This window comes from Polistes canadensis, unplaced genomic scaffold, assembly GCF_001313835.1.
Source record: "Polistes canadensis isolate GaletaPanama2010 unplaced genomic scaffold, ASM131383v1 scaffold_16, whole genome shotgun sequence".
Taxonomy (NCBI): domain Eukaryota; kingdom Metazoa; phylum Arthropoda; class Insecta; order Hymenoptera; family Vespidae; genus Polistes; species Polistes canadensis.
Genome location: NW_014569563.1, coordinates 745,736 through 773,400, shown reverse-complemented (window position 1 = coordinate 773,400; position 27,665 = coordinate 745,736). Strand labels below are relative to the sequence as shown.

General features: G+C 32.0%; 1 protein-coding gene across 2 annotated transcripts in view; it reads right to left on the bottom strand.

Annotated features, from left to right (window-relative positions):
• Positions 1-25,964, bottom strand: part of LOC106793641 (neurotrimin-like) — a 126,537-nt gene extending 100,573 nt beyond the window's left edge. Inside the window, exons 1-2 of one of the 2 annotated variants that reach the window (XM_014760759.1) lie at positions 25,672-25,964; positions 4,101-4,252 (exon numbers count right to left, since the gene is read on the bottom strand). In XM_014760759.1, coding sequence (XP_014616245.1) covers positions 4,101-4,203 — 103 coding nt within the window. In that variant the 5' untranslated portion in view covers positions 4,204-4,252; positions 25,672-25,964. The remainder of the gene's footprint in view (positions 1-4,100; positions 4,253-25,671) is intronic. The other variant, XM_014760757.1, reaches the window with a different exon arrangement.
• Between the last annotated feature and the right edge of the window lie 1,701 nt (positions 25,965-27,665).

The following is a 27,665-nucleotide window of genomic DNA, read 5'->3' as shown; positions in this document are numbered from 1 at the left end:
TCTCTCTCTCTCTCTCTCTCTCTCTCTCTCTCTCTCTCTCTCTCTGTTCGTATACGAATGACAATATATTTACCAATATAATAACTGTTTTAATACTTTTCTCATCTATACTATAAAATAATACTCGATGATTAATTGAAACAAGAATTTGAAAAACGAGATCATTCGCTATTTTTTATGTTTCTTTTTTGCAATATTGGTTTATTACGCGTGTGTGCTCATTTGAATATTAACTTCTTTGTTTTATATTATATTTAAAAGTACGCGATTATAAGATTCTTTTCTAAATAATTCATTTTAATAATAAACATTTATTATTATTATTATTACCTCGTATTACTTTATTCTCTCGTATTCGGTATACATTAATAAATATTAAACTTATTGTTATTCGTTATCTCTTTCTAATTTAAATATATATATATATATATATATATATTATAATAACAAGATTTTTTTATTTAATCAGTATCTAATCAGGACGTATACGAAGATTCATTAAACCCGATACAGAAACACTGACTTTTGATGGAAAACATCTTCTCGCTCTTTTAAGCACAATTTTGAAAAATACCCAAGCATAATGCAACCGGCCCTTTATATACAGGCACACACTCTATTAAATCTATATTATCTTTTATGACGATACGTTCCAAGAGATAAATTTGATAGAGGACGATAATATTTTCTACCTCGATAATAGGGTCGCGCTTCTACGTTGGCCTTTTATCTCTCATCTACTGTCTCTTTTGCACCCTTTAGAGATTGCTTAATTAAAAAAAAAAAAAAGAAAAAAGAAAAACGTGCATCACATGATTTATACTCGGATCAGACGATTAATAATAAAAATTCTCTTAATAAAATTATTATTTTATTTTTGCCTCAACAAAAATTCTGATTAGAAATATAAATATAAGTGTTAATTAAAAATATAAGCATGTTTCGTCAAAAAAGTACTGCTGTAAATTGTTCATCTTTTCAATTTCTTTGAAAAGATTTGGTAAATATTTTTTATACTAGAAGTGAATAGATTTTAGTAAAACTTATATTAAATTGAAGTGCATTCTTTTGTCTACGAGTAGAATACCATATCGAGTTATAAACCAATCTGAAAAAGTTCATAAATGGCAAAGAATGCGATGCTGCAAATTTTTCCTACTTTGACATTTCTTTGAAAAGTTTCGGCAAATATTTTTTATACTAAGAGTGAATAGATTTTAATAAAACTTATATTAAATTAAAGTGCACTCTTTTGTCTACGCGTAGAGTACCTTTTCGAGTTATAAATCAATCTGCAAGGGTTAAAAAAATGGCAAAGAAAAGTTGGCGGATCAGGCAATGTGAGCAATGCCTGATGGCCAGGCATTGTTAACACTACCGGCCTAGGTTCCAAACCTCCCCCGGCAATGCTAACAATACCTGGCCTTAGGCAATGTGAACAATGCCTAATACGCTAATTTTTCTTTGCCATTTTATGAACCTTTGCAATTTGATTTATAACTCAAATGAGTATTCAACTTGTAGATAAAAGAGTGTACTTTAATTTAATATAAGTTTCATTAAAATCTATTCACTCTAAGTATAAAAAATATTTGCCGAAACTTTTCAATCAAATGGCAAAGTTGGAAAAATTTGCAGCATCTCATTCTTTGACATTTTCTGAACCTTTGCAAATCGAATTATAACTCGAAAAGATATTCTACGCGTAGATAAAAGAGTGTACTTTAATTAAATATAAGTTTCATTAAAATCTATTCACTTCTAGTATAAAAAATATTTACCAAAACTTTTAAAAGAATTAGCAAAGTTGTACAATTTATAGCATTGCAATCTCTGATATTTCCTACGTGTAAAATACCTTATCGAGTTATAAATCGATGTGCAAAGGTTAAGTCTATATTTTTTAGACATTTTCATTGAGATTTCCACGGAAATCTGTATCTTTTGTTGCCTATCGTATCGGAAGATAAATAGGTTTAGAAAGAAATGTTTTTTACCTGTATGGGTTGTTTTGGGGGGGAGTGGTTGCGTATGGCTGTGTGTGCCTGTCCCGAAAATGTATTCTTTTCAACGTTGTTTAAATAGTAATTTGATATTCTATAGGATATCAAAGTATTATGTTCGATGCTTAGGAAAAACTCTGTAAAAAGTCTTATTTCCGACTTCGTCGGAAGGCGCTTTGCATTGATAACAATGCCGAGGAATTACTAGCAATTACGAATTTCTGGCTTTGACGGTAACATATATAAATTTAAATGTACAATAATAAAGTTGCTAGAATTGATAAGCAAATAAAATATTTACGTATAGAGATGAATGAGAAAATATTTAATCCAGGTCAAAACAATTGTCATTTATCTGTCCGTAACACATAGGAAAGACGAATATTAGTAGTAGTAGTAGTAGTAGTAGTAATAGTAGTAGTAGTAGTAGTAGTAGCAGGAGATGCAACGGAATTCCTGATACGGTGGTGCTGCGACTGATCGCGAGAGAAGAGGGTGAGGACTATGATAACGCGGAACTTGAGTTTTACGACGGCCTTTCAATAGCAGAAACGACGTGACATTGCCGATTCAAATTGTGTACCGCGTTTACGAGCTATTTTAGCACGGCCTCGATTGTTCCACATACTTCTGTCATCTATCTCTTTCTCTATTTTTCCCCCCATTTTTCTATTTTTCTATATTTTCTTCTTTTCTCGATAATTGTTATGCAGGAAAGGTAATCTCGAAAATAAATAAAAAAGAAAAAAAAATATGATCTGACATGAGTAAATTTACCCCCTCACCCCATTTCACTTCTTTTTCGTAAGATACTTTGATGTTTTTATATTGAAACGGTTATTATTATTATTATATTATTATGATAGCGTATCTTAACTATATTTTTTGTTCTCTTTTATTATCGGTGTAACTTCGCGTTACACCTTTCTCTTTGAGAATACTTAAACAGGAGAGAATAAAAAAAGAAAAAAGAGGAAAAGAAGTTACGAAATGCCGTCAAAGAAAATTCTCATCGAGACTTGGGGAACGAATTTTTTTTGTCGTTTGAATTATTATACTTTGTAAAAGGAGTTGAAACGATATTATTAGACGGGTCAAGGATCGTTGTTGACTACTTAATAATACAATTCTTTTTCTTATCTCCTAAAAAAACAATCTAAAAGATTTATTTCCAAATATAAATTTCATTTATCTTTTATCCATTTATTAGATATGGTTTAAAATGTACCAATATGTCTACAAACAAAAAATTGATTTCTAATTTAAAATTTAATTAACATAATATAAATATATATTGTGTGTGTGTGTGTGTGTGTGTGTGTGTGTATGTGTGATCATTTAGAGCTCAAATAATAAGATATCTCTCTCTAATGCATATATATGCATTTAAAGGTTTGCGATCATTTGATCATTGCTTTGGTCAGTCATGCATGATATACAAGTAATGTAATCCACATTTTAATTAAGTACACGCCTGACTAACAAATAATAGGGATATTAATAGGATAGTAGCTCGACTAGTAGAATTCGCGGTGTACGCGTATAACATTCTAATTAATAACGAACAAGAATGCTTGCAGTATCTCTCTCTTTCTCTCTCACTCTCTCTTTCTCTCGATGTAAACAATAAAACGCGGTTCTCGGTTCATTTAATATAAGCGTGGAAGGTTTACCTCCCGAGGATTTTCCATGGATAGGGGAATAAAATTAGTAGCCGTTAAGACAATTATATATATATAAACAAATAAACAGCGAACTCGCTAAATCCCTAAAGAAAAAATTGGTCTCGTTTGTATCTCTTCTGGATTAAATTATATTAAATATTACATCTCCTTTCCCCTAGTAGATTAACATTTATTCTTGATGAAATAAGACAAAACGAATTTTCATCAAATTTCGTAATATAAATTTTTTCCGACGTACTTGCAAAACGATCATTTCTTTTTTCTGAGATGCATTTTGCTTGTTTATTTATTTTTCTTATTATCCTCCTATTTTTTTTTATTTTTGATTTAAATTTGAAACAATGCCAGTCCAATCCCAAGACTTTCCAATTTGAATAATCGCGACAAAATCGTAACAGCGTTAAGTACTCACCCGAATTTTTATCAAACGCAAGTAACACGTAAGTCTTGATATTGTCTGGTTCACATTGGTTATTGAGGTCCGATCTCGAATGTACGTTTTCTCTGATTAGCATCCCTCTTTTAATACCGATTTGAGCGTGGACTTGAACAAGGTCGACTCATCTGAAACGTCCCATATAAGAACACTTGTATCAATGAAAAAAATATTTACTTTCCAATCGTATAACGCAATATTATATAATTATTTTATTAATTTAACGGTTTTTTTCTCCACTTTTAATTTTTTAATTTTACAAAAATTCTAATCAAACATCGGTTCATATATGTGCAATCTTTTGCTTAATGTTTAATAAACGTGAGCATTACTCGAAATCATTTTTAGTAACATTTACCCCGCTCGCGATTTGTTAAAATATTATTTTAATTTTGATTAAAGTGACTTTCGAAAGGATTAAAAGCTACAAAATGTAAGATTTCAGAGATGAATATCTTAGAGATCATCCCGTTATAATTATACGTTTACCTACTGCCCCCAGCCACTCTTTTGTCGAACAAACTCCTTCAATCTAGATTACCTTTCTTTATTTTTAATTATTTCAATAAAGTATTATCCGAAAGTTTCTGATAAACTCAAGCATAACACTGATCCAACGAGTAAATATATATCATTAATTAAAATTCAAATGGCTAAAGTAAACAAGACGAAATATTAGCTTTATCTTTTATCGATTATCTACATTATGGTAGTGTAAAAAAGTTGCTTCAGATTATACCAATCCGTTCGAATTATAAGTTAAACATTTTCTAATTGAACGTTAATGTTAGACGCATTGTTTTCTATACAAAATAACTATCAATAATCTTTATAGTAAAAAAAAAAAAAGAACAAAAATATATTTCTTACAAAATTCTACGAAAAGCTTGGGTAATTATTCGAATAAAGAAGAAATAAATGTGTCTCGAGAAGAGACACGAACACTCCAGAGTGAAATAACTTTTCCTGTTAAAATTGCTGAACACAATTGAAAAAGTAAGAAATATTTCACCATAACGATTGCCAACCAACGGTAGTCGAATTAAAATATTATAATTCTGCATAGTCGCGCATAAAATTCAACTATATTGAAGTCTAGAAAAAAAAGTGAACTAATTTGACATACAGAGTCGGAAATACAAAAAAAAAAATGAAAAAACGATAAATTCACTTCAAAAAAAATAAATGAACTATGCACTTTGTAAAAAGCGAATGATTGGCAAAGTATGTTACAAAATACGAGAATGAATATTGTACGTCGTTTAAATTCACTGGAATGCATTTGCGAAAGAAAATATAAAAAGTGAATCTAACACAGCGTGCATGCTATTGCCAATAAAGAAATATTAAAAAGCGTTACATAATTATTCATAACATTCTATTCTAAATAATAAAATATACATATATATGTATACGCAGAATCAAGAATGCTTATTTTTTAATAATCCTGAGACCTATAATAGTGCATAAAAATAATTGATGCTTACTCTTTAATAATCAAATAAATGCATCTATATTAGATCATACCGTGAATTAGCTACAGGTTTTTTTAATTGGCGAAAAAGATAGTCGTTCATAATTTATCGTTAACAAAGAACGTGTACTTAATGAAATTAATTAACCATCTTAAACACAAACAAAAGAACAGATTATTAATTTTATTGAGTTTCCTATAAAATGTACATTTTTCTTTTTTTTTTTTTTTTACAAAGGTTCATCTCATAGTTGTTTCATTTATATTATTATATATAGTATAATGAAAATATTAGAAACGATGAAGAAAAAGAAGATATTTCTTTTGTGAAAAATAGCAGAAGAATTTAATATCTTGTTGTGTCATAAACCAAAGTAATAAAGAAAATAAGTAAAAAAGAATTTTTCAATTATCACAGTTTCTCTGAAAAATAAAACGAACTCATGAGACGTCTTTTTCTGCTCGATAAAGTTAAACTTGTTTCCTAGTATACACACACTTTATCATTGTTAAGTCACCGTTGAAGTAAAAACCGATATTGTGTAGACAAAAATTCGAGTCAATAACACATTTTGCATTACTGATGCTTGTTCTTTTTTCCCAAAGTTAAACACTATACAAATTTTCATCTTTCATAATAAATAATAATTTCTCAATCGGATAACAAATAATCCTTCTTATCGACATCATCAATTAATTTCTTTTTTTATCAATCCAGATAATATATTATAATATAAATTTTTAAATATATATATATATATGTTAAAAATTCTTGTCCGAAAAATTGTATTAGAAGTTTTTTTGTTGAGGGTAAATGCTGAGCGGTTTAACTCAGTTCTCTTGTCAGAAGGTTGACACTAGGGGTCCAAGCTCTAATGTAAAAGACTCGCAATAAATTTTAATTTTACCCACAGTAAACCAGGCAGCAGTGATACATTGGTGTAAAGCTTCGGGGCGGGGGGTACTTTCCTAGTTGATACCTTTCTCACTTCCGTGGTCAAATCCTTTATTCCTTCTCAAGATAAAAGACCGTGACATTTAGCCATCAGTTACATATTTACTTTCTTTTAGACAACGGAAATAAAATAAATGAAATCTTGATCTCGTAATAAGCAACAAAATAAATTCGAAATGTTTCTCGACTCTTAAAATGATTGCGTAAAAATTTTTCAAATATTTTTTCTAACGTATCGTCACATTTCAAAATTATTCTTTAGATCGATACAAACATCGTGTTTTTTTTTTTTTTTTTAACTAAATGATAAGATTTGAAACAAATACGTACACGGTGAAATAATTTTAAAAGGAAACTAGTATTCATTCATGCTCGTTGAACGTTGCACATTTTACTATAAAAAGAAAGAAGAAAAAAAAAAAAGAAAAAAGAAAAAACCATAAGTCGAGCATTCTAAGAATGTTTCATCCTCTAGTAATTAGATCTGTCGAAGTACAATAACGTTATCGACCGCCGGCGATTCCTCGAGAAATTCGATTTGCGGATGGGGCTGGCCACCATGGAGTACCATGTTATTGAACTAATTGCTTTAGGATCACCGTGTAGCAGGTGGTGCACATGTTATGCATGTTCCGAAATTTACGATGTCCAATTATCTAAAACACTGTTGCGCCCTACTACCAGCCACTTGATTGAATGCACGTGATAGAAATTGCAGTTAGCGTTGATGCCTCGGCATAGTGAATATACCGTGTTTCGTAAACAACTTTCCGTCGTAGTCCGACCAGTTTCCATTCTCGAAATTGCACTCGCGAGGGAGTCGTACGTCATTGGTCGACGGTAATACTTAGAGAAATTTTATAAACTTCTACCTGGCTTATAGTAACTTCTACTTACGAATTTTCCGTGTGTGTGTCAGTTTATTACTTATAGATAACATAATTAAACGAGTACCGTTATGCTGAAAATCTCTATGGTATTTTCTATTTATATATATAAAAAAAAAAGAAATATTTCATAGTCATTAGATTCATTTACAGGGGTTGCTTTTGAAAAGTTTTAACCTTCTATATTCTTTTTTAAAATAAAAGTGAGATCGACCGGGGATAGAAGAATATAAAACTAGTTCTTTTTTTGTTTCCAACGTTAAACTTGTTTGCGTGAAAATAAAGTTCGAATTAATGGAAAGTGACAGTTCATTTTGTGCATCCGCACATATGCTACCCCTCTTGATTTTATTTCTTATTTTTACCGTACGGTCGAACAACTAGCGAAAAATATCCTACGGTCGATGAAAAGGAAGCAATAATAAAAAAAAGGAAAAAAAAAAAGAGGGAAATCAAACGAGATCGCGTCTGATGAACGGAAAGATTTCAAAATAACGAAGAGAGCCAACCATTCTAACTTTTCTATTACAATGAATGTCGATTGCGTGCTCTCTTCCAGTATTCTCTACTTTCCATCGAAAATGATCCCCCATGAATCGTCAGAGTTTCTGCGAAAACTTTTCCCTTAGATATTAATTTTCCTCGATCTTCTCTGTCTACCTCTTCTGATTGAGATAATGTTAAAACGTATTTCTGACCTATTTAATTGGAACGATAGAAATTGGAATCTCGTTAAACGAACAAAATTTCAATATAATAATTGATAGAAATAAATCATCTATGTAATATTTAACGAATATTATTTACCGTAATTAAATACATTTTGATTGTAAATTATTTGGTTTTTTTTTCTTTGCCAATAATAAAAAGAAAGAAAAATTGTCAGATGTTATTTTTACCGGACGAATTGATCATAATTAAAGTGACCAAATTTCTTATGAAACAATTTTTTAAATGTACACTCTTTAATATACATATTCTTATTATGTCAGAATTTATAACAAAATTTATATTTTTTAAAAAATGCTCTTAGTCCAATGAAAAGTTTCAAAACATTTTATCTTAAATTTCAACATTATTTAATAATACTTATAAAATGTGTTAGATTACTTGATAAATCATCGTTATAAAATACACATAGATATATATTAAATATTCTCTAAACTTACACACGAATAATGAAGCTTCTTGATAAATACATAGAAAGCCCGTTTGCTCGATCAACACACGGAAAACCTTCATAATGTACGATGTAATACTAAATTTCAACTCCGTATAGATGGGAACAAATTTAATCAGTAGTAACGCATCCAACCGACTCTCAATTTATTATATTAAAACTAGGAAACAATGATAAATAATATTAATAATAATAATAATAATAATAAAAATAAAAAAACAATATGCAACGTAAAAAATTTACGTTAATCATTATTTTCCTCGTGCAAAAAAAGTAACACGATTTTGATTTATTAGAAAGAAAATCGAGTAATAAGCACTTACGAATATTACCGTAACATTGTTCTACCAAACGTTCTTTTCGCGAAAGTATAAAGGAAACGAGGAGAGAAGCCCTTAGAAGGAAGGGCTCACGTCCTTCGATCAACGCTAAAATCTGTTCCGTGTCGTATCTCGTGCTTCCCGCTGCATTCGTGGTAGATAAGAAGCGAAAGACTTTGTCCCAGCCAACTGGAAAAAGGTATTCACCCTTAAGTATATATATATATATATTCCTACAACGAATGTGTATTCTTGATTTTAAGGGACACCCGTGAGACTCCTATGGGAATTGCCATTTCGTTCTTGCCTAGAATCAAGTCTGATTCCATCCGGAAATATGCATTGCGACGGGACCCTTCACCTGCAATACTTGTTTCTTAAAGAATCATCCGAGTTTAATTCTCCAGAGCATTTCAAGATCTAACTATTTTTCAGATATGCTTATTTAGATAACGAGTATAATCTTTCCTTCTCTCTCTCTCTCTCTCTCTCTTTTCTATTTTGATTTGCATATTTAATAAAATTAGTCTTTAAAAGCGATTAAATCGCAATAGTTATATAAATATTGCCTTTGTAAATGTAATATCAAAACAAATTTCTTATGTAATCATTACAGTGGAAAAATTCTTTGCCTTGTTATAACTTTGATAAAAATGAAATTCAATTTTGTTCAAAGTTCTTTCCACGAATCGTAACATTTTCTAAATTGTATTTTGTCAGTACATAATTTATGTATATCTCTATTCAATTACAAATACTTTTCTTTTTTTTCTGTTCTCTTGTAAAAAAAACTCATTATGATAACAAAATAAAATCGATCACGTTTAACTAGGAAAACAAAACGAAGCGATCATTGAGCCGGACCGAGAAGATATAATTATATATTCAAATAATAATAAAACTTCGTAGGGTCGTTAATTTGATGATACAATTTTTCTGAAGTACTTACATAAGTAACTTATCCAGTTAAGAAAAAGCAACATTGGTAGCTTAAAGATATCGACGCTTCTAATGGGGGGATGGAAAAAAGCAAAAGTAAAAGTAAGAACTGGATGATACAATTACGTACAAAAACAATAAGAAAACAAATGAATCTGGTATTAATTCGATAAAAAGAAGAAGGGATGATGATGGATTGAACGGGGGGTGGGGGAAGAGGGAGAATAAAACCAACACAATATGAAGAGGAAGTTAGCAGTCGTATCAATTGAAAAGAAACTTGTCGTTCTTTTTTCCACGAGTCCGCGTTACAATGAGGAAAAGCTTGACAGTTATATTTGACAACGAAAGGCGAGTAAAGAAAATTCGTTTGAAGTTACGACAAATGGGATGAAGAAGAAGAAGAAGAAGAAGAAGATATCGTAAAATGATAAAAAACGAGCTTCATGCTTACTTGCACACGATGGGTGGGCGGGGGAGGGTACGGGGGGTGATGGTGGTGGTAGTGGTGGTTGGAGGATGATCTCGCCAATTCGAGGCCAATTCGAATTTCCAGACTGTTTGACATCGTCGAAAAACTCGTGTTAGTCTCACGCACTCAACTACTATATTCCCATGATAAGAAGCTACGAGGTGGAAAAAAAAAAAAAAAACAAGGACAGACAGATATATCGAAAGGAGAGATAAAAATAAAGAAGTAAGGGAAGTTATATTGGCCAGAGAAAAGAAGAAGAAGAAGAAAAAGAGACGTGCAGAAGTTCGCATAGTTCGATCCTCTCATTGTATTTCTTGGCCGAGCATGACGACCCACCAAACCATCATAGCGATCGGCTTAAAGGAAAGGAACATTTTCCCTCTTTTCTTCAGCCCCCACACCCCTTTCTCACCCCCCTTTCTTCAAGAGACATATTTTCCCACGATAAGAAAAGGAAAAACATCTGACTCTAATCGTTCGTAAGAAAACGGAAACACGAAGAAGGACGAGTAAAACGGGAGGGTGGAGGGGTAAGGGAAAAGGAAAGGGGTTAACAGGGGGCTGGGGTGCGTTCGATCAAACGAAAAAGAAGAACTTTCCGTATCGTCGTTCAGACTCTCTCTCTCTCTCTCTCTCTCACTCTCTTCAAAGGAGTGAGGAAACGGAAGATATAGGAAGAAGGAATAGTCATAGTATGACTATTTCCAGACTTCTTCTTCTTCTTACTCTTTCTCTTTTCTTCCTCTCTCTTCAAAGACTTCGTCGAGAAATATAAACAAAAAAAAAAAAAAGAAAAACAAAAGATAAAAAAGGAACAATCCTTCCCGTTGGATGCATTTTTATTCGATACTCTGTTTCTCAAGATATTACGTACATAAAGGATTGAATAGTCGTACTTGTTTATGGAGTACGTGGATTTTTCTTTGGAAATAGAAAAAAGAAAAAGGGACAAAGAATATATTTAAAAGAAGAAAATAATAAAACAAAAATAAAAAGAAAAAACAAAAAAGAGAAAAAATGTGAACTATCTCTGACACGGAATCGCATATGGAATTCATTTGACTAGTGCAGATATACATACTGTGCAGATATAAAAGCACGGAAGGTATGATTTTAAGAGAAGACATTTAATTAATAATTATAAAAAATGGGTCTCGTCTTTCCAACAATATTGTAACTGTGTAGAGACGGATATTTTAAGTCAAAGAAAGACTAGCTTGCAGAATGCCGTGATTCTCTTTAAAGGTTAACATATAATTCTTTCTACGTTCTATCCACATTTCCAACATAAAAATCTTGTCGTCTTCAACGAAGTCAAATAGAAATATACCTCGTTATCGCTCGTTATAGTTCGCTAACGTTTTTTGTCTCTATTATTCCATATATTTTTCTTTTACTTTAAAAGAGACAACATATTCGAATGCCTATCAATTTTCAATAATATGTTAAATTGTTTTATTTCTCTTTAAATCGATATATATATATTGTATTTTCTTTTACAAAATTATTTCTTCTCAATTAATTATACAATATTTAATAAGATTATTTTATTCTCAAATAGCAATAATAATAAATTCAATGGTAAAAAAAAGATAATAAAAAATATGTGCAAAATACTATGGAAAAAAGGTTATCTATAGTATAAAAACTATATAAAAATGTTCGGACGTAAAGGTAATCGCTAATTTCGCTTATTTGAATATTGTGATTAGCATTATCCTTTTAAGACTTCATCCGATAAGCGGTTCTTTCGAGTAAGTTAGTAAAGAAGCTAATCGTTCGATCGAAGGAACGAGCTACACGAGGAAGGAAAAGTTCAGTACTTAAAGTAGGACAATTTTGAACTCGTGCTAATTAATCGAACAAAAAAAAATAAGATTTTCTAAGTAATATTAATTGCTTAAGTTGGTAAAAGAGAAGAAAGAACATTAAAAAAAGAAACATAAAATGAGAGAAAAGAAAAAACACAGTAAAAATTATTTATTTATGTAACAACCTATATTAAATAACGTAAGATACTTTTGTCGAGTATACAAAATTATTACATTTTAACGATATATATTTCTTTATTCCAAATAAAAAATAGCATTTATTAGATAGTTCCATTTTTTATCCAAATAACTTCAACAAAGTAATCCAATTTGATTTGATAAAAAGAATAGATCGCAATTAAACAAACAATAAACTAATCATCGATGTATTTGACGAATCCTTGAATACAAAAATTTCTTTTAAATAGTAAATATCAGGGGGAATCTATCTTTGACCGGAATTATTTTGAAAATGACGAACGGGAATCGAGGAAATGAAATTAGTACACTCGACATACCATTCGATAGGACTAGAAATAGAGAGAGAAAGAGAGAGATAACCGGAATTAGAGAATTTCACGGTCCCTTTGTTTAAAGCAACACGGATTGAAAAGATCGTAAACGCGCGTATCTCGCAAACGTTCGATGGGGTCGTCGGCCATCTTCTTTTTCAATAAAGCACACGTCGAAAGGCCCAATTACAACGGGGTTAGAGAGCGAGAGGACCGATTCGACGTCATCGGAGCTTTTTTTCGCGAGGTCCGAGCACGAGCCACGCTCGTCGCACATGCATACTTTTCTGTACGAATTTCCCTTTTTTTTTTCCTCTTTTTTTTTTTCCACTATTCGCGCGAACGATTTCCACTCGCCTCTACTACTCCCTACTATCCTTCTATTACTACTACTATCCTGCGAAACGTATTTTTGTTCTATCGATTCGCTAGCTTGTTAGCTCGAGCGACGAACGTTGCAAGCTTGTTGTGTCGTTCTGCGTGCATATGTGTGTGTGTGTGTGTGTTCAAAAAGTACTATGCGACGAACGCGCGCACCGTGATCATAAAGTGGAAGTCGTTAGAATACTTCAACGTGTTGTTTCGAACAATTGTTACGAGTTTGTTTCGAGATGCCGGCCGATGGCACTCGAATCACACGAGGTTCGCTTCCAGTTTTTATTTTCGCGCTTTAAAAAACTCCCCGCTGCCCCTGCCACAAGCCCCCAGCCCCCAGCCCCTCGCAACCCCTGCGCTGGCCCAGACTTGATTCAACTTGAAAAAGTAAAAAAAAAACTATTTCCCAATTCTCGTTTACGTTTTTCTTTATGTTCGTTATTGTTCTTGTTGTTGTTGTTGTTGCTGCTACTGTTTCTGCTTCTGCATTTACTTTTGTTACATCCCTTATTTTATATCCCGTTTTACACACAGAATAGAAATTAAAAGTTTTGTAATATTCAAATAAAAAATAAGTACTTGAATAAAATCCGAATAAGCACGTCAAAAATCGTTCCTAACGTTGGTAAAATATAACGCGTCGTCATTCTATGCTAGAAGGCATTGACAGTTTAGATTTTCTTGAGTGCCTTTGCTACTATCTCGTTCTTCGTGTTTTTCCCTCTTACATTCTTCCGTAATTTCTTTTTTCTCGTATTATCATCCCTTTTTTCAAACTCTCTCTCTCTCTCTCTCTCTCTCTTTCCCTCGTCTCGCGCCTTTTCGCCGTGGTGCTTTTCAACGCTGAAAACATTTCTTTTTCTTCTAGCTTCTAGCTCTGCTCTTCTTCTTCTTCCTTTCTTCCCTTCTTATTCTTATTCTTTTTCTTCCTTAGCTATTCCTTCTCTTCCTCTTCTCTTACTATCACTCTCGCGAAACGTTCGATACGATCCATCCGAGTTTTCCCTCTTTGAAACTTCTTCAGACGTTTCTAAACCCCCCCTCCTCCTCCTGTCCCCTCCTACCTACTCTAACTTCTTGACTGCTCCGATCTTTCTTCTTTTTTTTGAAATGTTCCAAGCTTGACGATGTCACTGGATGACCGAGCGTACTCACTCGCCTTTCGAAAATTCGTACCTTTTGCATTACGTCGAAAGAGAAGTTAAACGACTCAACCTCTTCCTTTTCTACCTTTCAAATCGCTTTACGAGTGAAGTATAATTCATCCCCATGACAATCTGTTACATTTACTTACTTGAATTACTATTTCGAATAAAAAAAAGGAAAATTATTACTTCTCGTCGAAGTTTTTTTTCTTCGAAATTGTAATACTTTTATTCGAAAGACCTTTTGTACGTTAAAATTTCGACCAAAAAAAAAAATGAAGAATCAATTTACATCTAAAGATAACAAAGACCCCATTTGTATTTTAATTTCATTCCAAATTTTTATTAATCATTTAAATTACTTATTATTCTTTGTGCTTGGTTATACATATACCTATATTATCACGAAAAATTATAAACGCGAAACTTATCGATGATGAAAAATTTCTACAATAACTAATAATTAAAATCAATGTAAAATAAATAACCCATATACATGAAATTTTATAGATTACATAATACACATAGGAGGAAAAGGTAATATATTTTATTGGAAAATTTGCTATCCGTTCACGATATATTATAGAATAATAATAACGATGATATCGTATCTTCTCTTTTTACTATTCCGAGATATCCGACGATAGTTTTCCTTGAAAATCCTCTCATTATTGTCTGTTAACTATTGTTAAAATGAGAAGAGAATAAGATAAACTGTAGAGAAACACACATACGCTTTTATTATGAATTACATATATATACGAATGTAATAGAATAATCATGAAGAACAAACCTGAACAGCACCAATACACACCCGTAGCATCTATCGAATTGTCACTTGCTAATTAAATGGATTTTATAGAATAGTATCAACGAAAGCTACTCTCTTCTCGCACTATCGAACGTTACTAACGAATCCGCGTACACGCAAATATTCTACACGCGTGTATATACATATGTGTGTACTTGTGTGTGTATCTGTCACACAGTTCTACTCGGGCTTAACAACCGACTCTAAAGCTGACCCGTCAACCGGCACGGATACGTCGGACATGCATCGTTATACCTGTTGCAAAGTTTTCCAATGGATAGTAGTTTGATGCATAGGACGACTACTTTGGCCCAGCTTCTCGCTTAATGGACGCTCTAAATTAAACTCCCATTTCGCGTTACAAACCTATCTATATGTTTCCAATAGTCTATGTTTAATGAAAAACATTTCCAAGGAAACTTTTTACAAATCTCATAGTTACTATTCTTTTTCTTTTCTTTTGTACGGAAACGATCAGATCGATTTCGCGTTAGGATGGTACGACGTAAGGGGAAACCAGAAACAAGTTTTTTACTTTTTTTCATTTTAACTCATCAATTAATTATATAACTTTCTTTTTATGTGTATCGTAATATATGTATCGCGCGTTAGAGGAAATTCTTGATAAAATACGTATTAAAATATATTTGAAAAGTATTTTTTTGATGAAATATAAATATATATATATATGGATTTAAATTGCTTAAGGCAAGTTGATACATTTATAAAATATTTTAATAATTATTTCTTTTCTTGTTTTTAATTTAAACTCGAAATATATTATATTTTGTTACGTCAGTTATAATATTATTATAATCATTTAGCCGTACATTTGTGGTTATACGAATGAAACAAATATAAATTAATCATTTTTATTCGATTTTAAATCGACGAAATGAACGATCAAAAATTAATCTTAATAATAACGACGAATGCATATATTATTTCTTCCTTTCACAAAGTAAAAAAAACAATACCTTTAAATAACTCAATGTGAAGTTAAACTATTCTAGGATATAAAATTTCATATCTATATATTTAATCTTCAGACTAAATAAAGAGTCAACATAGATATTTACCTTTTCCCCTATAAAAAGGAAAATGATCGAATAGCAACTGCTATTGCCAACGTACACAGAATTACGTTCAATCATAGTAAATAGATAAAAAAAAAATAAACCCATCTAGTATTGATCAAACTATACACACTATGTCCAGATAATTTCGATGTACCAATTTGTAACAGTCTCTTCTCCCTTCCCCCATACGTTTATCTTGAATAATGCATGAATATTCAATAAAAAACAAATATTTATTACATTCTATTCAATTAGCATAAGTATATTTTTACAAAAATAGACGAATATGTATATGTGTCAATTGTATATCGAGGTGCAATGTATATAACATGATGAGATAAATCTAATATAAAATTTAATTACGATATGATTTAATTAAATACCCAACTAACATGAATTACATTGGAATCTATACGTTACGTTTTAATTCAATATCGATATAACGAAAATTATGAATATTATTATATAACTTGTAACAATAGCCAATGGCTCAACAATATGATTTCTATTCTTTTTTTTTTAAATCGCAAAATTCGTAATAACAGGTTGTTTCCCTCTTACAAATTGATATCTTCGTTAGGATGAACCGACGCCACTGTAATAGGATACTGAAAATTTAATTCTAATCTACCTCCAATCTCTGACCATCTGTATCTCTTTCTCTCTCTCTTTCTCTCTCTCTCTCTCTATCTCTATCTCTTTTTCTCTCTTTTACGATATTATTAATTACTTCACATAGAGTCTTAATGTAAATGCCACTTGTCAAAACGGATTATCGAATTTTATACATCAGTGACCAAGAATAAAAATAATTGCAAAAATTTGACGTTGATATTAATTTCGTACAATCCGTCAAAATGATCAATTAAACATTTCTCGTTCGACAATTATTTCAATCATAATTATTACAAAAATGATGTTACTTGTGTATAAATTAAAATAAAATAATATAAAGTATTATTTTAAATATGTTTCAATAAAGCAAATCTTTTCAAAAGTATTTACTTGTAAAATACGTATTAACGAAACGTCAAATCATTCCTGTCAATAAATTTAAAATTAGTATGAAAATAATATTTGTGAAAGTTTGCATTAGTAATAATAAATAATGATGAAGAGATAAAGAGAAATTCGCGTGTATAAGATTGAAATGATAGACCATTACTCGATATAACGAGTTCAGCGTGTTACACGAATATTCTAAGGAATCCTTTTGACATAGGTTGAAACGACGATGTTTGGCAAATCAGACATTTCATGTTGCATGCATGCTGATACATTTGGTGTACACAATATCTTCCCTGAGTTCTAAGCAAATTCTCTAACTATATAACATGCCAATGTAAGAGTCTGTGTGACTGTGTGTGTGTGTGAATGTGCGTTTATATATCTTTATAATAGAAAGACTAAATTACGAAAGTTGCCTATTAACCGACAAAGAAGAAATCAGCAAACGGGGCCAATAGTAATCACGCTCGACATCATCCCGGTATGTCGTAACTATGTCACTTTTCTTAATCCGTGAATCGCTTCAATTCATTTCCTTTTCTTAGAAACAGACCCTTCGAATTGTTACCATTAGTGTTCGCATTGCTCAGACACAGAGTTTCTAGTTTCTTCTTCTTCTTCTTCTTCTCTACTAATTTTCTCTCTTCCGTCTTTTATTCTCACAACTTTTTCCGTTCATTCTACCATTTTCTTCGCTTTCTTTTAACATTTTTACACGAGAGAAGAAGTCGCGAACGCGACGAAGCACGGATGCAACCAACGGTGGACACAACGAACTTTTCAAAATTAAAGGTATTTATATACAAAGGAATTTATGTAACTCGGTTTGTTCCGGCGTGTTACGTATGCGGAAACAAATACGAGAAAGAAAGTTAGCCCCGGACTTGCACCGTTTTTCCACGATGGAAAAATAAGGGATGGAAACTTGTGCGTATTTTATTTTTGTCACGGAGAGAAAAAGAGAAGAAGAAAAATAAAGAACGAAGGGACCGAAACAAAACGAAAAATTAAAGAAATGGGAATGAAGAAAAGTAATAGTAAAAAAGACAAAAAAATAAATATAAAAGGAGATATTTCATCATCTGTCCGATCATTATAAATCATTAATTGTAACCTTGGTAAGAAGAAAAGAGGCCTCGAGATCGGGTTTGTTACTTAGAAATCATGAATATCAGTTTAAGTCAGTAGGTAGAGTTGATTCTGTCTAGAATGTTCCTTCGGTGCGACAATCGTTCCACGTTAGCATAGCGGAACACGCGGTATTTGCATTTGACAGCAAACCGAGGAGCCAGTGGTGGTAGACGTGTTCGGGCTTAATCTGGGTCCAACTAAGAGGATTATCGTGAAAATGTTTCATTCGTGATTTCGCTCGTTGTTTCGCTACTAGCATCTCTCTCTCTCATTTCTATCCAAGCGAGTCGTCCGTCTTGTCGATGTCAAAAATGATCCGTCATCTTGAAACGATATATATAAATCTTCTATTATTTTTTCCAATTATACAGAGTAACACGTATATATTTATAAATAGTTGAAGTAACACTGCACAGTTCCAATAAACTTTTTTAAAATTATATTTTCTTTGATTCATATCATCATTTTTTTAAATAGCTTGGCATTAATTATTAATAACATACCGGAATAACTAACTACTGGTACTTTGTAAAGTCACTTGAAAAGTTATAACGTCATTTAGTTGGTACACGTATGTGTATGTATATGTACCTATATACGTTTCTGAGGCTAGAGAGAAACCGTAGATTTTAATGCTGCTCCCGGAGCAATGTCCTTTGATGCATATGTTGTCGTTAAAATTTCTCATCGTTATGCGTAATTAATCAGATACGTTTGTAATTCTCTAAAAATTTTTATATTGGTTCTCCCACCTCCCACCTTTATGCAATTCTTATTCATCAATTTTCATTATATTTATCGATTTTCTATAATTATTTATGCTATTGAATGTTACTCCTGAGGATAAAACGTAGTTCCGTACCTCATTAATAACATAGTTCATTAATATTGCTTGCTTTGCTTTCCTACATATGTACATGTATTTTACGTAAGTACCGAGTGTACGTGCTTATTGCAGATACATCATTTCTTACTAATAAATATAACTCTCAGAGTTGAACTATTAACAAAGTATGAAATATTCATTACCATTCGATAATTTACCACAAATCTCTGCATATTTATAAATATATAATTTAAGAAAAATATTTCTCTCATTTTTCAAGATACGATATAATTCGTTTCATATTTATTATATAATTCAATTAACATCGATAGATAGAAAACATAAATTTCTTATTCCTTACAGGTTTATTATCCTCTAGAAAGATTTTTTTTTACAAAAAAAATCGGAACAAAATCATTTCCCGTATGTTTCTTGTTAGCGTTGAATCGCAAGTGTATTAAATCAATAGTCTCTCTCTCTCTCTCTCTCTCTCTCTCTCTCTCTCTCTCTCTCCTCTTTTCACGAGTCGAGCGTATTCATTTTTATTTTTTTTTATATATATATGCGGTGATCGTAGATAGAAATGAATACGAACCACAGCAAAACATCGTTAACAACAAACTCTGTCAGCATAGTGACGAAATAAATGTTAAATAAAATTATTTAATCTGATTTTTATATACACGTCCCCAGACTGTTGGCGAGAAAGAGAGAAAGAAAAAGATATACATATAGATAGATAGATGGATAGATAGATAGATCGATAGTTAGATAGATAGATAGAGAACGTGTGAGAGAGAGAAAGAGAGAGAGAGAGAGAGGAAGCGAGAAGAGCCGTAACAAATATTCTCTCGTACCAAATCTGCATACTAAATATTCGTTACAATTTCATATTCGGTATGCGCACCCATATATACCGATTGCGCGTACCAATTTTTTTTTCAACAATTTCGCTCTTGCGAGCATTTATTCGGGCGCGGAATATAATCGCGTACGTTCTTCGACTTCGGCACGTACGAGCTGAAAATTGTTCACAGAATGCTGCTACGTTCTTCTTTTCATCGAGTTTTTCTCCTTCCTACTTTCTTTCTTCTTTTATTTCTTTCTAATATAAAGTTTTTCTCAATAAGAGAGAACAGAGTAAAATGCGAAATGCCTCGAAATCATTTCTATCTCTTGACAAAATTATAATTACGAATCGTTGAGTTAGTTTTAATTTCGTTAAGATTTGTTCACAAGTTGGATAATTAATGAAATTTATGATATATCGTTAACGAGAATTTAATAACACAATAATTCATCTTAGAAGCATATATTGTTTCATTATTATTATTATTATTATGTAATCGCAATTAAAATACAATTATCTTGACGTGTTTCTTTCTGTGAAAGTAAGAAAATATCATTTTTTATCTTTATTAATAAACTTATTTATTGTTGCTACGTGCGTTTAAATATTTATACTATTATAATTAATATTACAAAACACGCGCGCGTAATACGATACTTTTGTATAAAATAGAAAAATCATTAGAAAAAAATTTTCTTTCGCATCGAAACCATACTTTAATACATAATACTTTTATTTGCTTTATAATTTTATATATTAAAAATAAAAATAGCAAATGATTACATTACCTTTCACTAACTATTAAATCTTTTTATCAGTAGCTTTGTGTGGACAACACCGAAACAATATTATACGATATTCAAAGGGTTAATTACCTTTTTAATCGGGTTTCGCTATTATTACACGAATACAAGACGATTTTGATTCACATGAATAACTACCTAGCATTAAATGCTTTTGTATTAGATTGAAATTTAATTAGAGATACATAAATCTGTTGCACATAGCTGTAATACCTCCTATATACGTATAAATTATTTCATGGAATGTTTTCGAAAGCAGAGTATAATCCTTTCATTATATTAGTCAATTGATAGTTAATGAAATTATTAATATTTTATAATAGTTAGATATTCCCGTATGACATAAAGAAGTCATTTGTAAGGGCATGATCGTGCGATACATACCCCTCCCTCTCCTTCCCCCACCACCAAAGAATACATGGAAAATTAATGCACCTGTCAGTCTGACTCAACATTATATCTCGATACGGTAATAATAAAAAAAAAAAAAAAAAAAAGAATAAAAAAGCTTTTATTACCTACGATATTCGTTTATTCGAATATTCTAAAATAGAGGCGGGCGGCTTAATTTAAATTTCTGCGTTCGTTAATTGACAGTGAAGTGTTCATAAATATACGATTGATCATAAATCATATTATTCGATTAACGATTAAAATAATAAATATTTAATAACGACGACGGCGAATAAATTTTTTCTTGAAACCTATTACTTGTTTCTTTTTTATATTTCCATTTTATTTTACATACGCTTTTATATTTAATTGATCAAATTTGATATTTTTAACGTGCATACATATACATCATACATATACATACCTGAAATATTAAAATTCCATTCACCAACGAGATCATTTCAACAAATTTACTTTTCAGCGAGAAACACATTTTAATAGTACGAAATATATAGACCGACTAACGTTCTTGTTAAAAATAAATAAACGACATAATCTTTTTTCTTGTTGATAATCCGAAGAAACGATCTATAAAAGGACACTCAGTTATTTATAAACTTTTTTGATCACCGATATATGTAAACACGATATTAAAAATGTATCAAATTTATTTTCGGATATATAAGCGTTCACGTTTTGTTGTTATGCAAGTGATATGCATATGTGCTGGCGAGTATGTGTGTCGATGTCGATGTGATATACGTATACGTGTATATATTATAATTTTATATAAAGCGAAATATATCTAACGAGATTAATTAATAAGAATATTATTAATTAGAGCATCGGTTATAAAACAAATGGATATAAAATATTGTATATAATGTAAAGAAGAAGATAAATGAGATAAAAAATGTATAATACTTAATACAGAAACACATCTTGTCGGCAGCAGAGAAGAATAACGACTGAGAAGGGAAAAGGTTAAACTAATCGAAAAATCGTTCAATGTTTTGTTTATACATAATATCCTACTCCTCGACCGGTATTTATATTCGATTTTCGTCATTTTAATCTTATTACAAGAGAAACTTTCTTTCTCTTATTATAAAATGAAATTGTTCACGAATTAACGTTAACATAATTATATATTATACGTATTCTCTTCTAAAAAATAATTCAATTTTTTACATCTACAGACAGATAGAGAAAGTATAAACACGAGTTTCCACCATAGAAACGTTTCCCATTCAACTAACAATAACCGTGAGGCGTTATGGAAAGATAAAAATTGTCAGGTGCGTTTTCCCGTAGAGTTATTAAATTTAAGTAACTTCGAGTGTAAGGTTGTGAAGAAAAGAAAAAAAGATAGAGTAAAAGGAAAGGAAAGGAAAGAGAGAGAGAGAGAGAGAGAGAGAGAAAGAGAGAAAAAGAGAGAGTGGTAGGAGAAGGAAGAAGAGCGTGCAGCAGCAAGTCCTGTCGATTTATCTTCCGACAGAGAAGGGAATGTTCTCCGAAGTAAATGTCGGTTGTAAATCAGGTTGCATTTTCTTCGACCACGTGCAACAAAAACATGTGCGTGATGTATGCAGAGGTTGGCAGTAAACTGAACTCAAGGAAACCCTACTCCTTTCCACGACTTAAAGAGATTACTGGATTCGACGAAACGATTGCTATCTCCTATTCGTCATTTTGACAATTTAGATCTATTAATTAAAATGTCATGTTATTTTGAAAAAGCTTGATCTATTTCTATCGCGACTATACACGCAGATAATATTCCATCTTGCGCATTATTACGAAAGGACATTATAATCGTGTATCGATAATATTCTATATAATTACTCGCAGAATATTATAACGAATATTCATTGTATATTTCGATTTTGAGCGTGAACTGCCAAATAAAGGGTATACTACACGTTTACGCGATAATTAAATTTCCTACTTTTCGTGATAATTAAACTTTCGATTTCACTCGTTCGTTGAAAATAATATTCAAGCAAAGCTGTTAGATTCGGTATACGAGGACACACCATCATTACTACTACCACCACCACCACCACCATTTTACCAAACAGCCTCCTCTTCCTCTTCCTCCTCCTCCTCCTCCTTCTCCTTCCTATTCGCATTATTTATCATCTCGAGAGATAGAAGGCGTGTGATCCTAAATTAAATTCGCAAGAGCGGCGCGTCTGGATTTAGAGTTAATTTAACTTTTACTTACTTGACTTTCATACAGAGGAATAATATATTTATGAAAAGCTATCGGAGGGGTTCTTCTCGAGAGTGGAAATCAACTTCACCTCAGGGATCGACCGTTTAACGAAAGAACTTGTTAACCATAGATGGAAGATTACGCCGCATTAAAGAAATTACTCCATCAATTTTTCTCAACCTCAAAGCCTCGAAAGTTATAATACGTTACCTCTTTATTATTTTTTTTCCATTCAACATTTTCAATTACCGCGTAATTTTTATAACGACGAGCAATGTTAAGTGTCTACGATACGAAAAAATTCAAATATATTCTCTTATATAAGAGATAGACGAGTTCCATGTTTCAATTCGCGAATGTTTGCAATTTCGCGTTTAATCGTTTCCATCTATCCAAATCAATAGTCTCTAATTAGTCGATTAGATTGCAAACCCGCATGAGTTTATTATTTAATGACCACACTGGATAACGATATATACGTAATACGATTTGTGTTCTCTTGTTCTATTCGGATTGTTCTAGGAGTATGTGAGAAGGCACACAACACGATCTAAAACATTGACCACAATTCATCGTCTATCGGTATTATCTCACTGTTGAATAATTTCTAACAAATCAAATTAAACTTTTGTCGTTAATTTCAATTGTAATTTAAAATAGACAAATTTTATTTATCCTATGTATTACCATTTCTCGCTTGATAAATCTATCAAAGAGCCAACGAACATTTACTTCAATTCTCGCTATACCGAAAGATATTATTTTCCCTGATCCCCCTTCACCACCCTTCCCTCCCACCCCGAATCACTAGCCGAGGACAATCTGTTTCAGAGTTAGATTACGTTTCAGCTACGGGATTCACTGATTTCCATTCGCTTATATATACATAGAAAACAGTGGCATGAGTTTGGTGTTACAGGCGTTGGCGTTGGCGCGTATTCGAGTAATCACCACTAGAAGTAGTCTTTTACAGTCCCTTTCTGTTTATATCTTTCCCTATCTTCTCCTAGATTCCTCCTCCCACTCTCCCTTTGTCCCTTTCTCTTTCTTTCTTTCTTTCTCTCTCTCTCTCTCTCTCTCTCCTCTTTCAGTCGTGCCATAAGCCGTTTTCGTATTACACCTGCGGTGGCACGATAAAGAACACGATCACCGTAATACCAGTAAAAGCTACATATACTTGACTCGCGTGTGCTACGATAATCGAATGCAAAGCGACCATTCCCGTAATCTTAGTAAGAAGATCTCAACGTTTTACTGACAATGCATTGCTGCATTGCGTTGCATTGCTTTAGCCTTTTGATCGGGATCGTCTCGTATCATGAATCCTTGATGCGAACTTCTTAACTTTATATAGCTTTTATAGGAAAGGATTTTGTCGTTTAATCGAAGAAAAAGAACTCATCGGATTTTTGTTTATTCCAATTTTACGGATAATATTCTCATTGTTTTAATATCATTCTTTTTTGGTATAATGTGCAAATATGATAAATAATGTTATATTGTTATTCGTTTATTATATTTACTTATTGACTATGATTTAATACAAAAAATTGCTCGTAAATATAAATAATATTAATATTGTCGTTAATATTTTTTTGTAAAATAAATCTAACACATTATAATACACGTGACAACTAGGATTTATGCACTTTGCGACGAATGAATGATCTATTTACGATATTCGATATAATCACACGATATACAAACACAATCAACAACACGTACTATAACAATACGACGTAATGGTACTCTAAAATATGCATGTAATGAGTCGTCAAGTATATATACATGAGTGAGTAACGGACTACCACGAAAATAAAGCACGACATTTCCAGTCGGCGAAGTTATCGAGCACAGCGTGCGGTACTTGGCGAGTTACGCGCGTGTAAGAGTTACAGTCAGAAAATGAGAAAAGAAAAAGTAACGAGTGGACCGACGGGGAAGCTTTTTCACTGTTGCATGAAAAGAGAAAAGGACAAAAAAGAAAAAGAAAAAGAAAAAGAAAATGAAAAAGAAAAAGAAAAAGAGAAAGGAAAAGAAACAAAACGGAGAAAGAAAAAAGGAGAAAATATTTCGACCGGTAGCGTTCGCATAAAACGTCGCAAATAATTTCAAAAAAGAAAAAAAAAAAGGAACAAAATAATATATTGAAATTAAAAACAAAACAAAATACACACGCACACGCACACACACATACACATGTATACGTATATCGAATAATCGTAGAATCGAGATATCAATCGAATATAATATGAAAAAATAAATAAAGAAGAAGAAGAAGAAGAAGAAGAAGACGAAGACGAAGAAAAACAACATAATCTTATTAATTACTATAATGACTACTCACTAACTCACCGGAATTTAATGATGAATTATCTGTACGTGCTTGTCCAGCAATAGCCACCACTGTCAGGAATGCCATAGTAAGTATACGAAAACGATCGGGATAATGTTTAATTCCCGTAAGACGTTTCACGTTAATACGTTCACCATTCATCGCGAACCTTTGTCCCTACCCTTACGTTCTTCACTGTTCATCGGCACCGTAGAAGAAGAGGGTGCGCGACCTTCATCCCGACTGAACTATCGTGCTCTGCCGAGAGCAACGAATACCCGCCGTGTTCGTTCGTCTCTCCTCCGTTCGCGCCTTTCCGTCCACCCCCACCATCACCATATCAACCCCTCTTCAACCCTCCGCTGACACTTTAGAACTCTTGATACGCGCAGCCGCGACAAAGTGAAAGAGAGAGAGAGAGAGAGAGAGAGAGTCCTTGCCGATTCTTGAGTTCTATCTTCTTCTTCTTTATTCTTCTTTCTGTCCCTTTCCCCCATCCCAACCTCCACCCTCCCTCTTCAATCCTTTTCCGACTACCATCATCACCATTCACCCCTTTTCCTTTTTCCCTCCCCTCCCCCATCCTTTCTCTACATTCCTCTTTGTGCTTCGTACCACCTCACTCGCTCTCTTCTCTCGTCTCTACTTTAATCTCTCGCACTTATCTCTTATCAATAGATGATGATTAATTATCGTAGGACTATTCTGTTCTCAGCTCTTGTCCGTCTGCGAATGCTTACTCTTACACCTGTGGAACTTACCCCTTTACTACCCTCCTAACCCGTACTAAATGTTTTTACTATTTTCTCAGGGATACGATATTTAAACTTTTGATTCCACGTTGAATGACATTACGACGAATTAATAAAACCTTTGCATTAAAGAGATTACATGATGTTTATTTATGATTTATCTGGGCAAGAAAGCTTCGTGAATCCTTTCAACAATTTTCAAAATGTCATTTACATGCATTGTTATATATGTCTCTTAGATAATCGTGACAATGGAATACGATGAAAGAATCAGTTCAAGTGAAGATGAGTTAGATTTTTCGTGTGGAGAACTAAAGATTTTAGGATGGAAATTTATGTAATGATTTTTCAAAGGTTTCGTCAAGATTTTGTTCATATTTACACAGAACAAATGCTTATTACGTAGAGGAATGCTGAAAAGTTATCAGTTTTCTTGTCTTGTTTCTTTCATGCAACAGTGAATAATTACATTTTAATGAATGTTGAATATTTCTGAACACGTTATCGAAATAATCGATGATCGGTTTTTCAATGAACGTTGCGTATTCCGCAAAAAAATATTTCAAATCATCATTCAAAGTTAATAGGAATACTTTTATTCATTAAAATAGGAAAACCATTTAAAACTAATTTCTCTAGTCATCGACGCTAGACCATCAATCATTGTTTCATTCGTATAATGATTCTTTTGATCCTCCTAGTCGCTTTACGACAAATTGGAAACACCTGTGGAGCGCATACTGAGTGAACTTTTAAAATTTACGTGCTTCGACTTCACAGTGATCAAGCAGAAATAACTTCATTAGTTTCGCAAGACTTTTACTGTATTCGCTAAAAAAAAATTAAAAACCATCAGCATGGATTATTTAAACAATCAATTTTAAGAAGAGGACTCTGTGTATGAATAAATATTTCATGTTGTGTGATATAGCAATTTATTAGGATAAAAAAAAAACATTTCCTTTCCTGTAAAAGTTACTTATAGAATAAAAATATCGTATCTTTATAAAATAGTAACATTTTTTTTCTTAGAACTAAGTATCTATACTGCAAAATCACCAAAATCGAAATAAGAATTGCAATCGGTAGAACTTAGAGAAGTATAATTTTACAAATGCATTGGTCGTAAAAAAGAAAAAAAAAAAGAAAACAAATATAAATTATGTGCGTTTACGCGTTTCAAACTTAACCAGTTGGTATCAACATCAAAAAAGACGTAGATTTCGATTGGACATATATGACCGCATAGCATTAAATCTCAT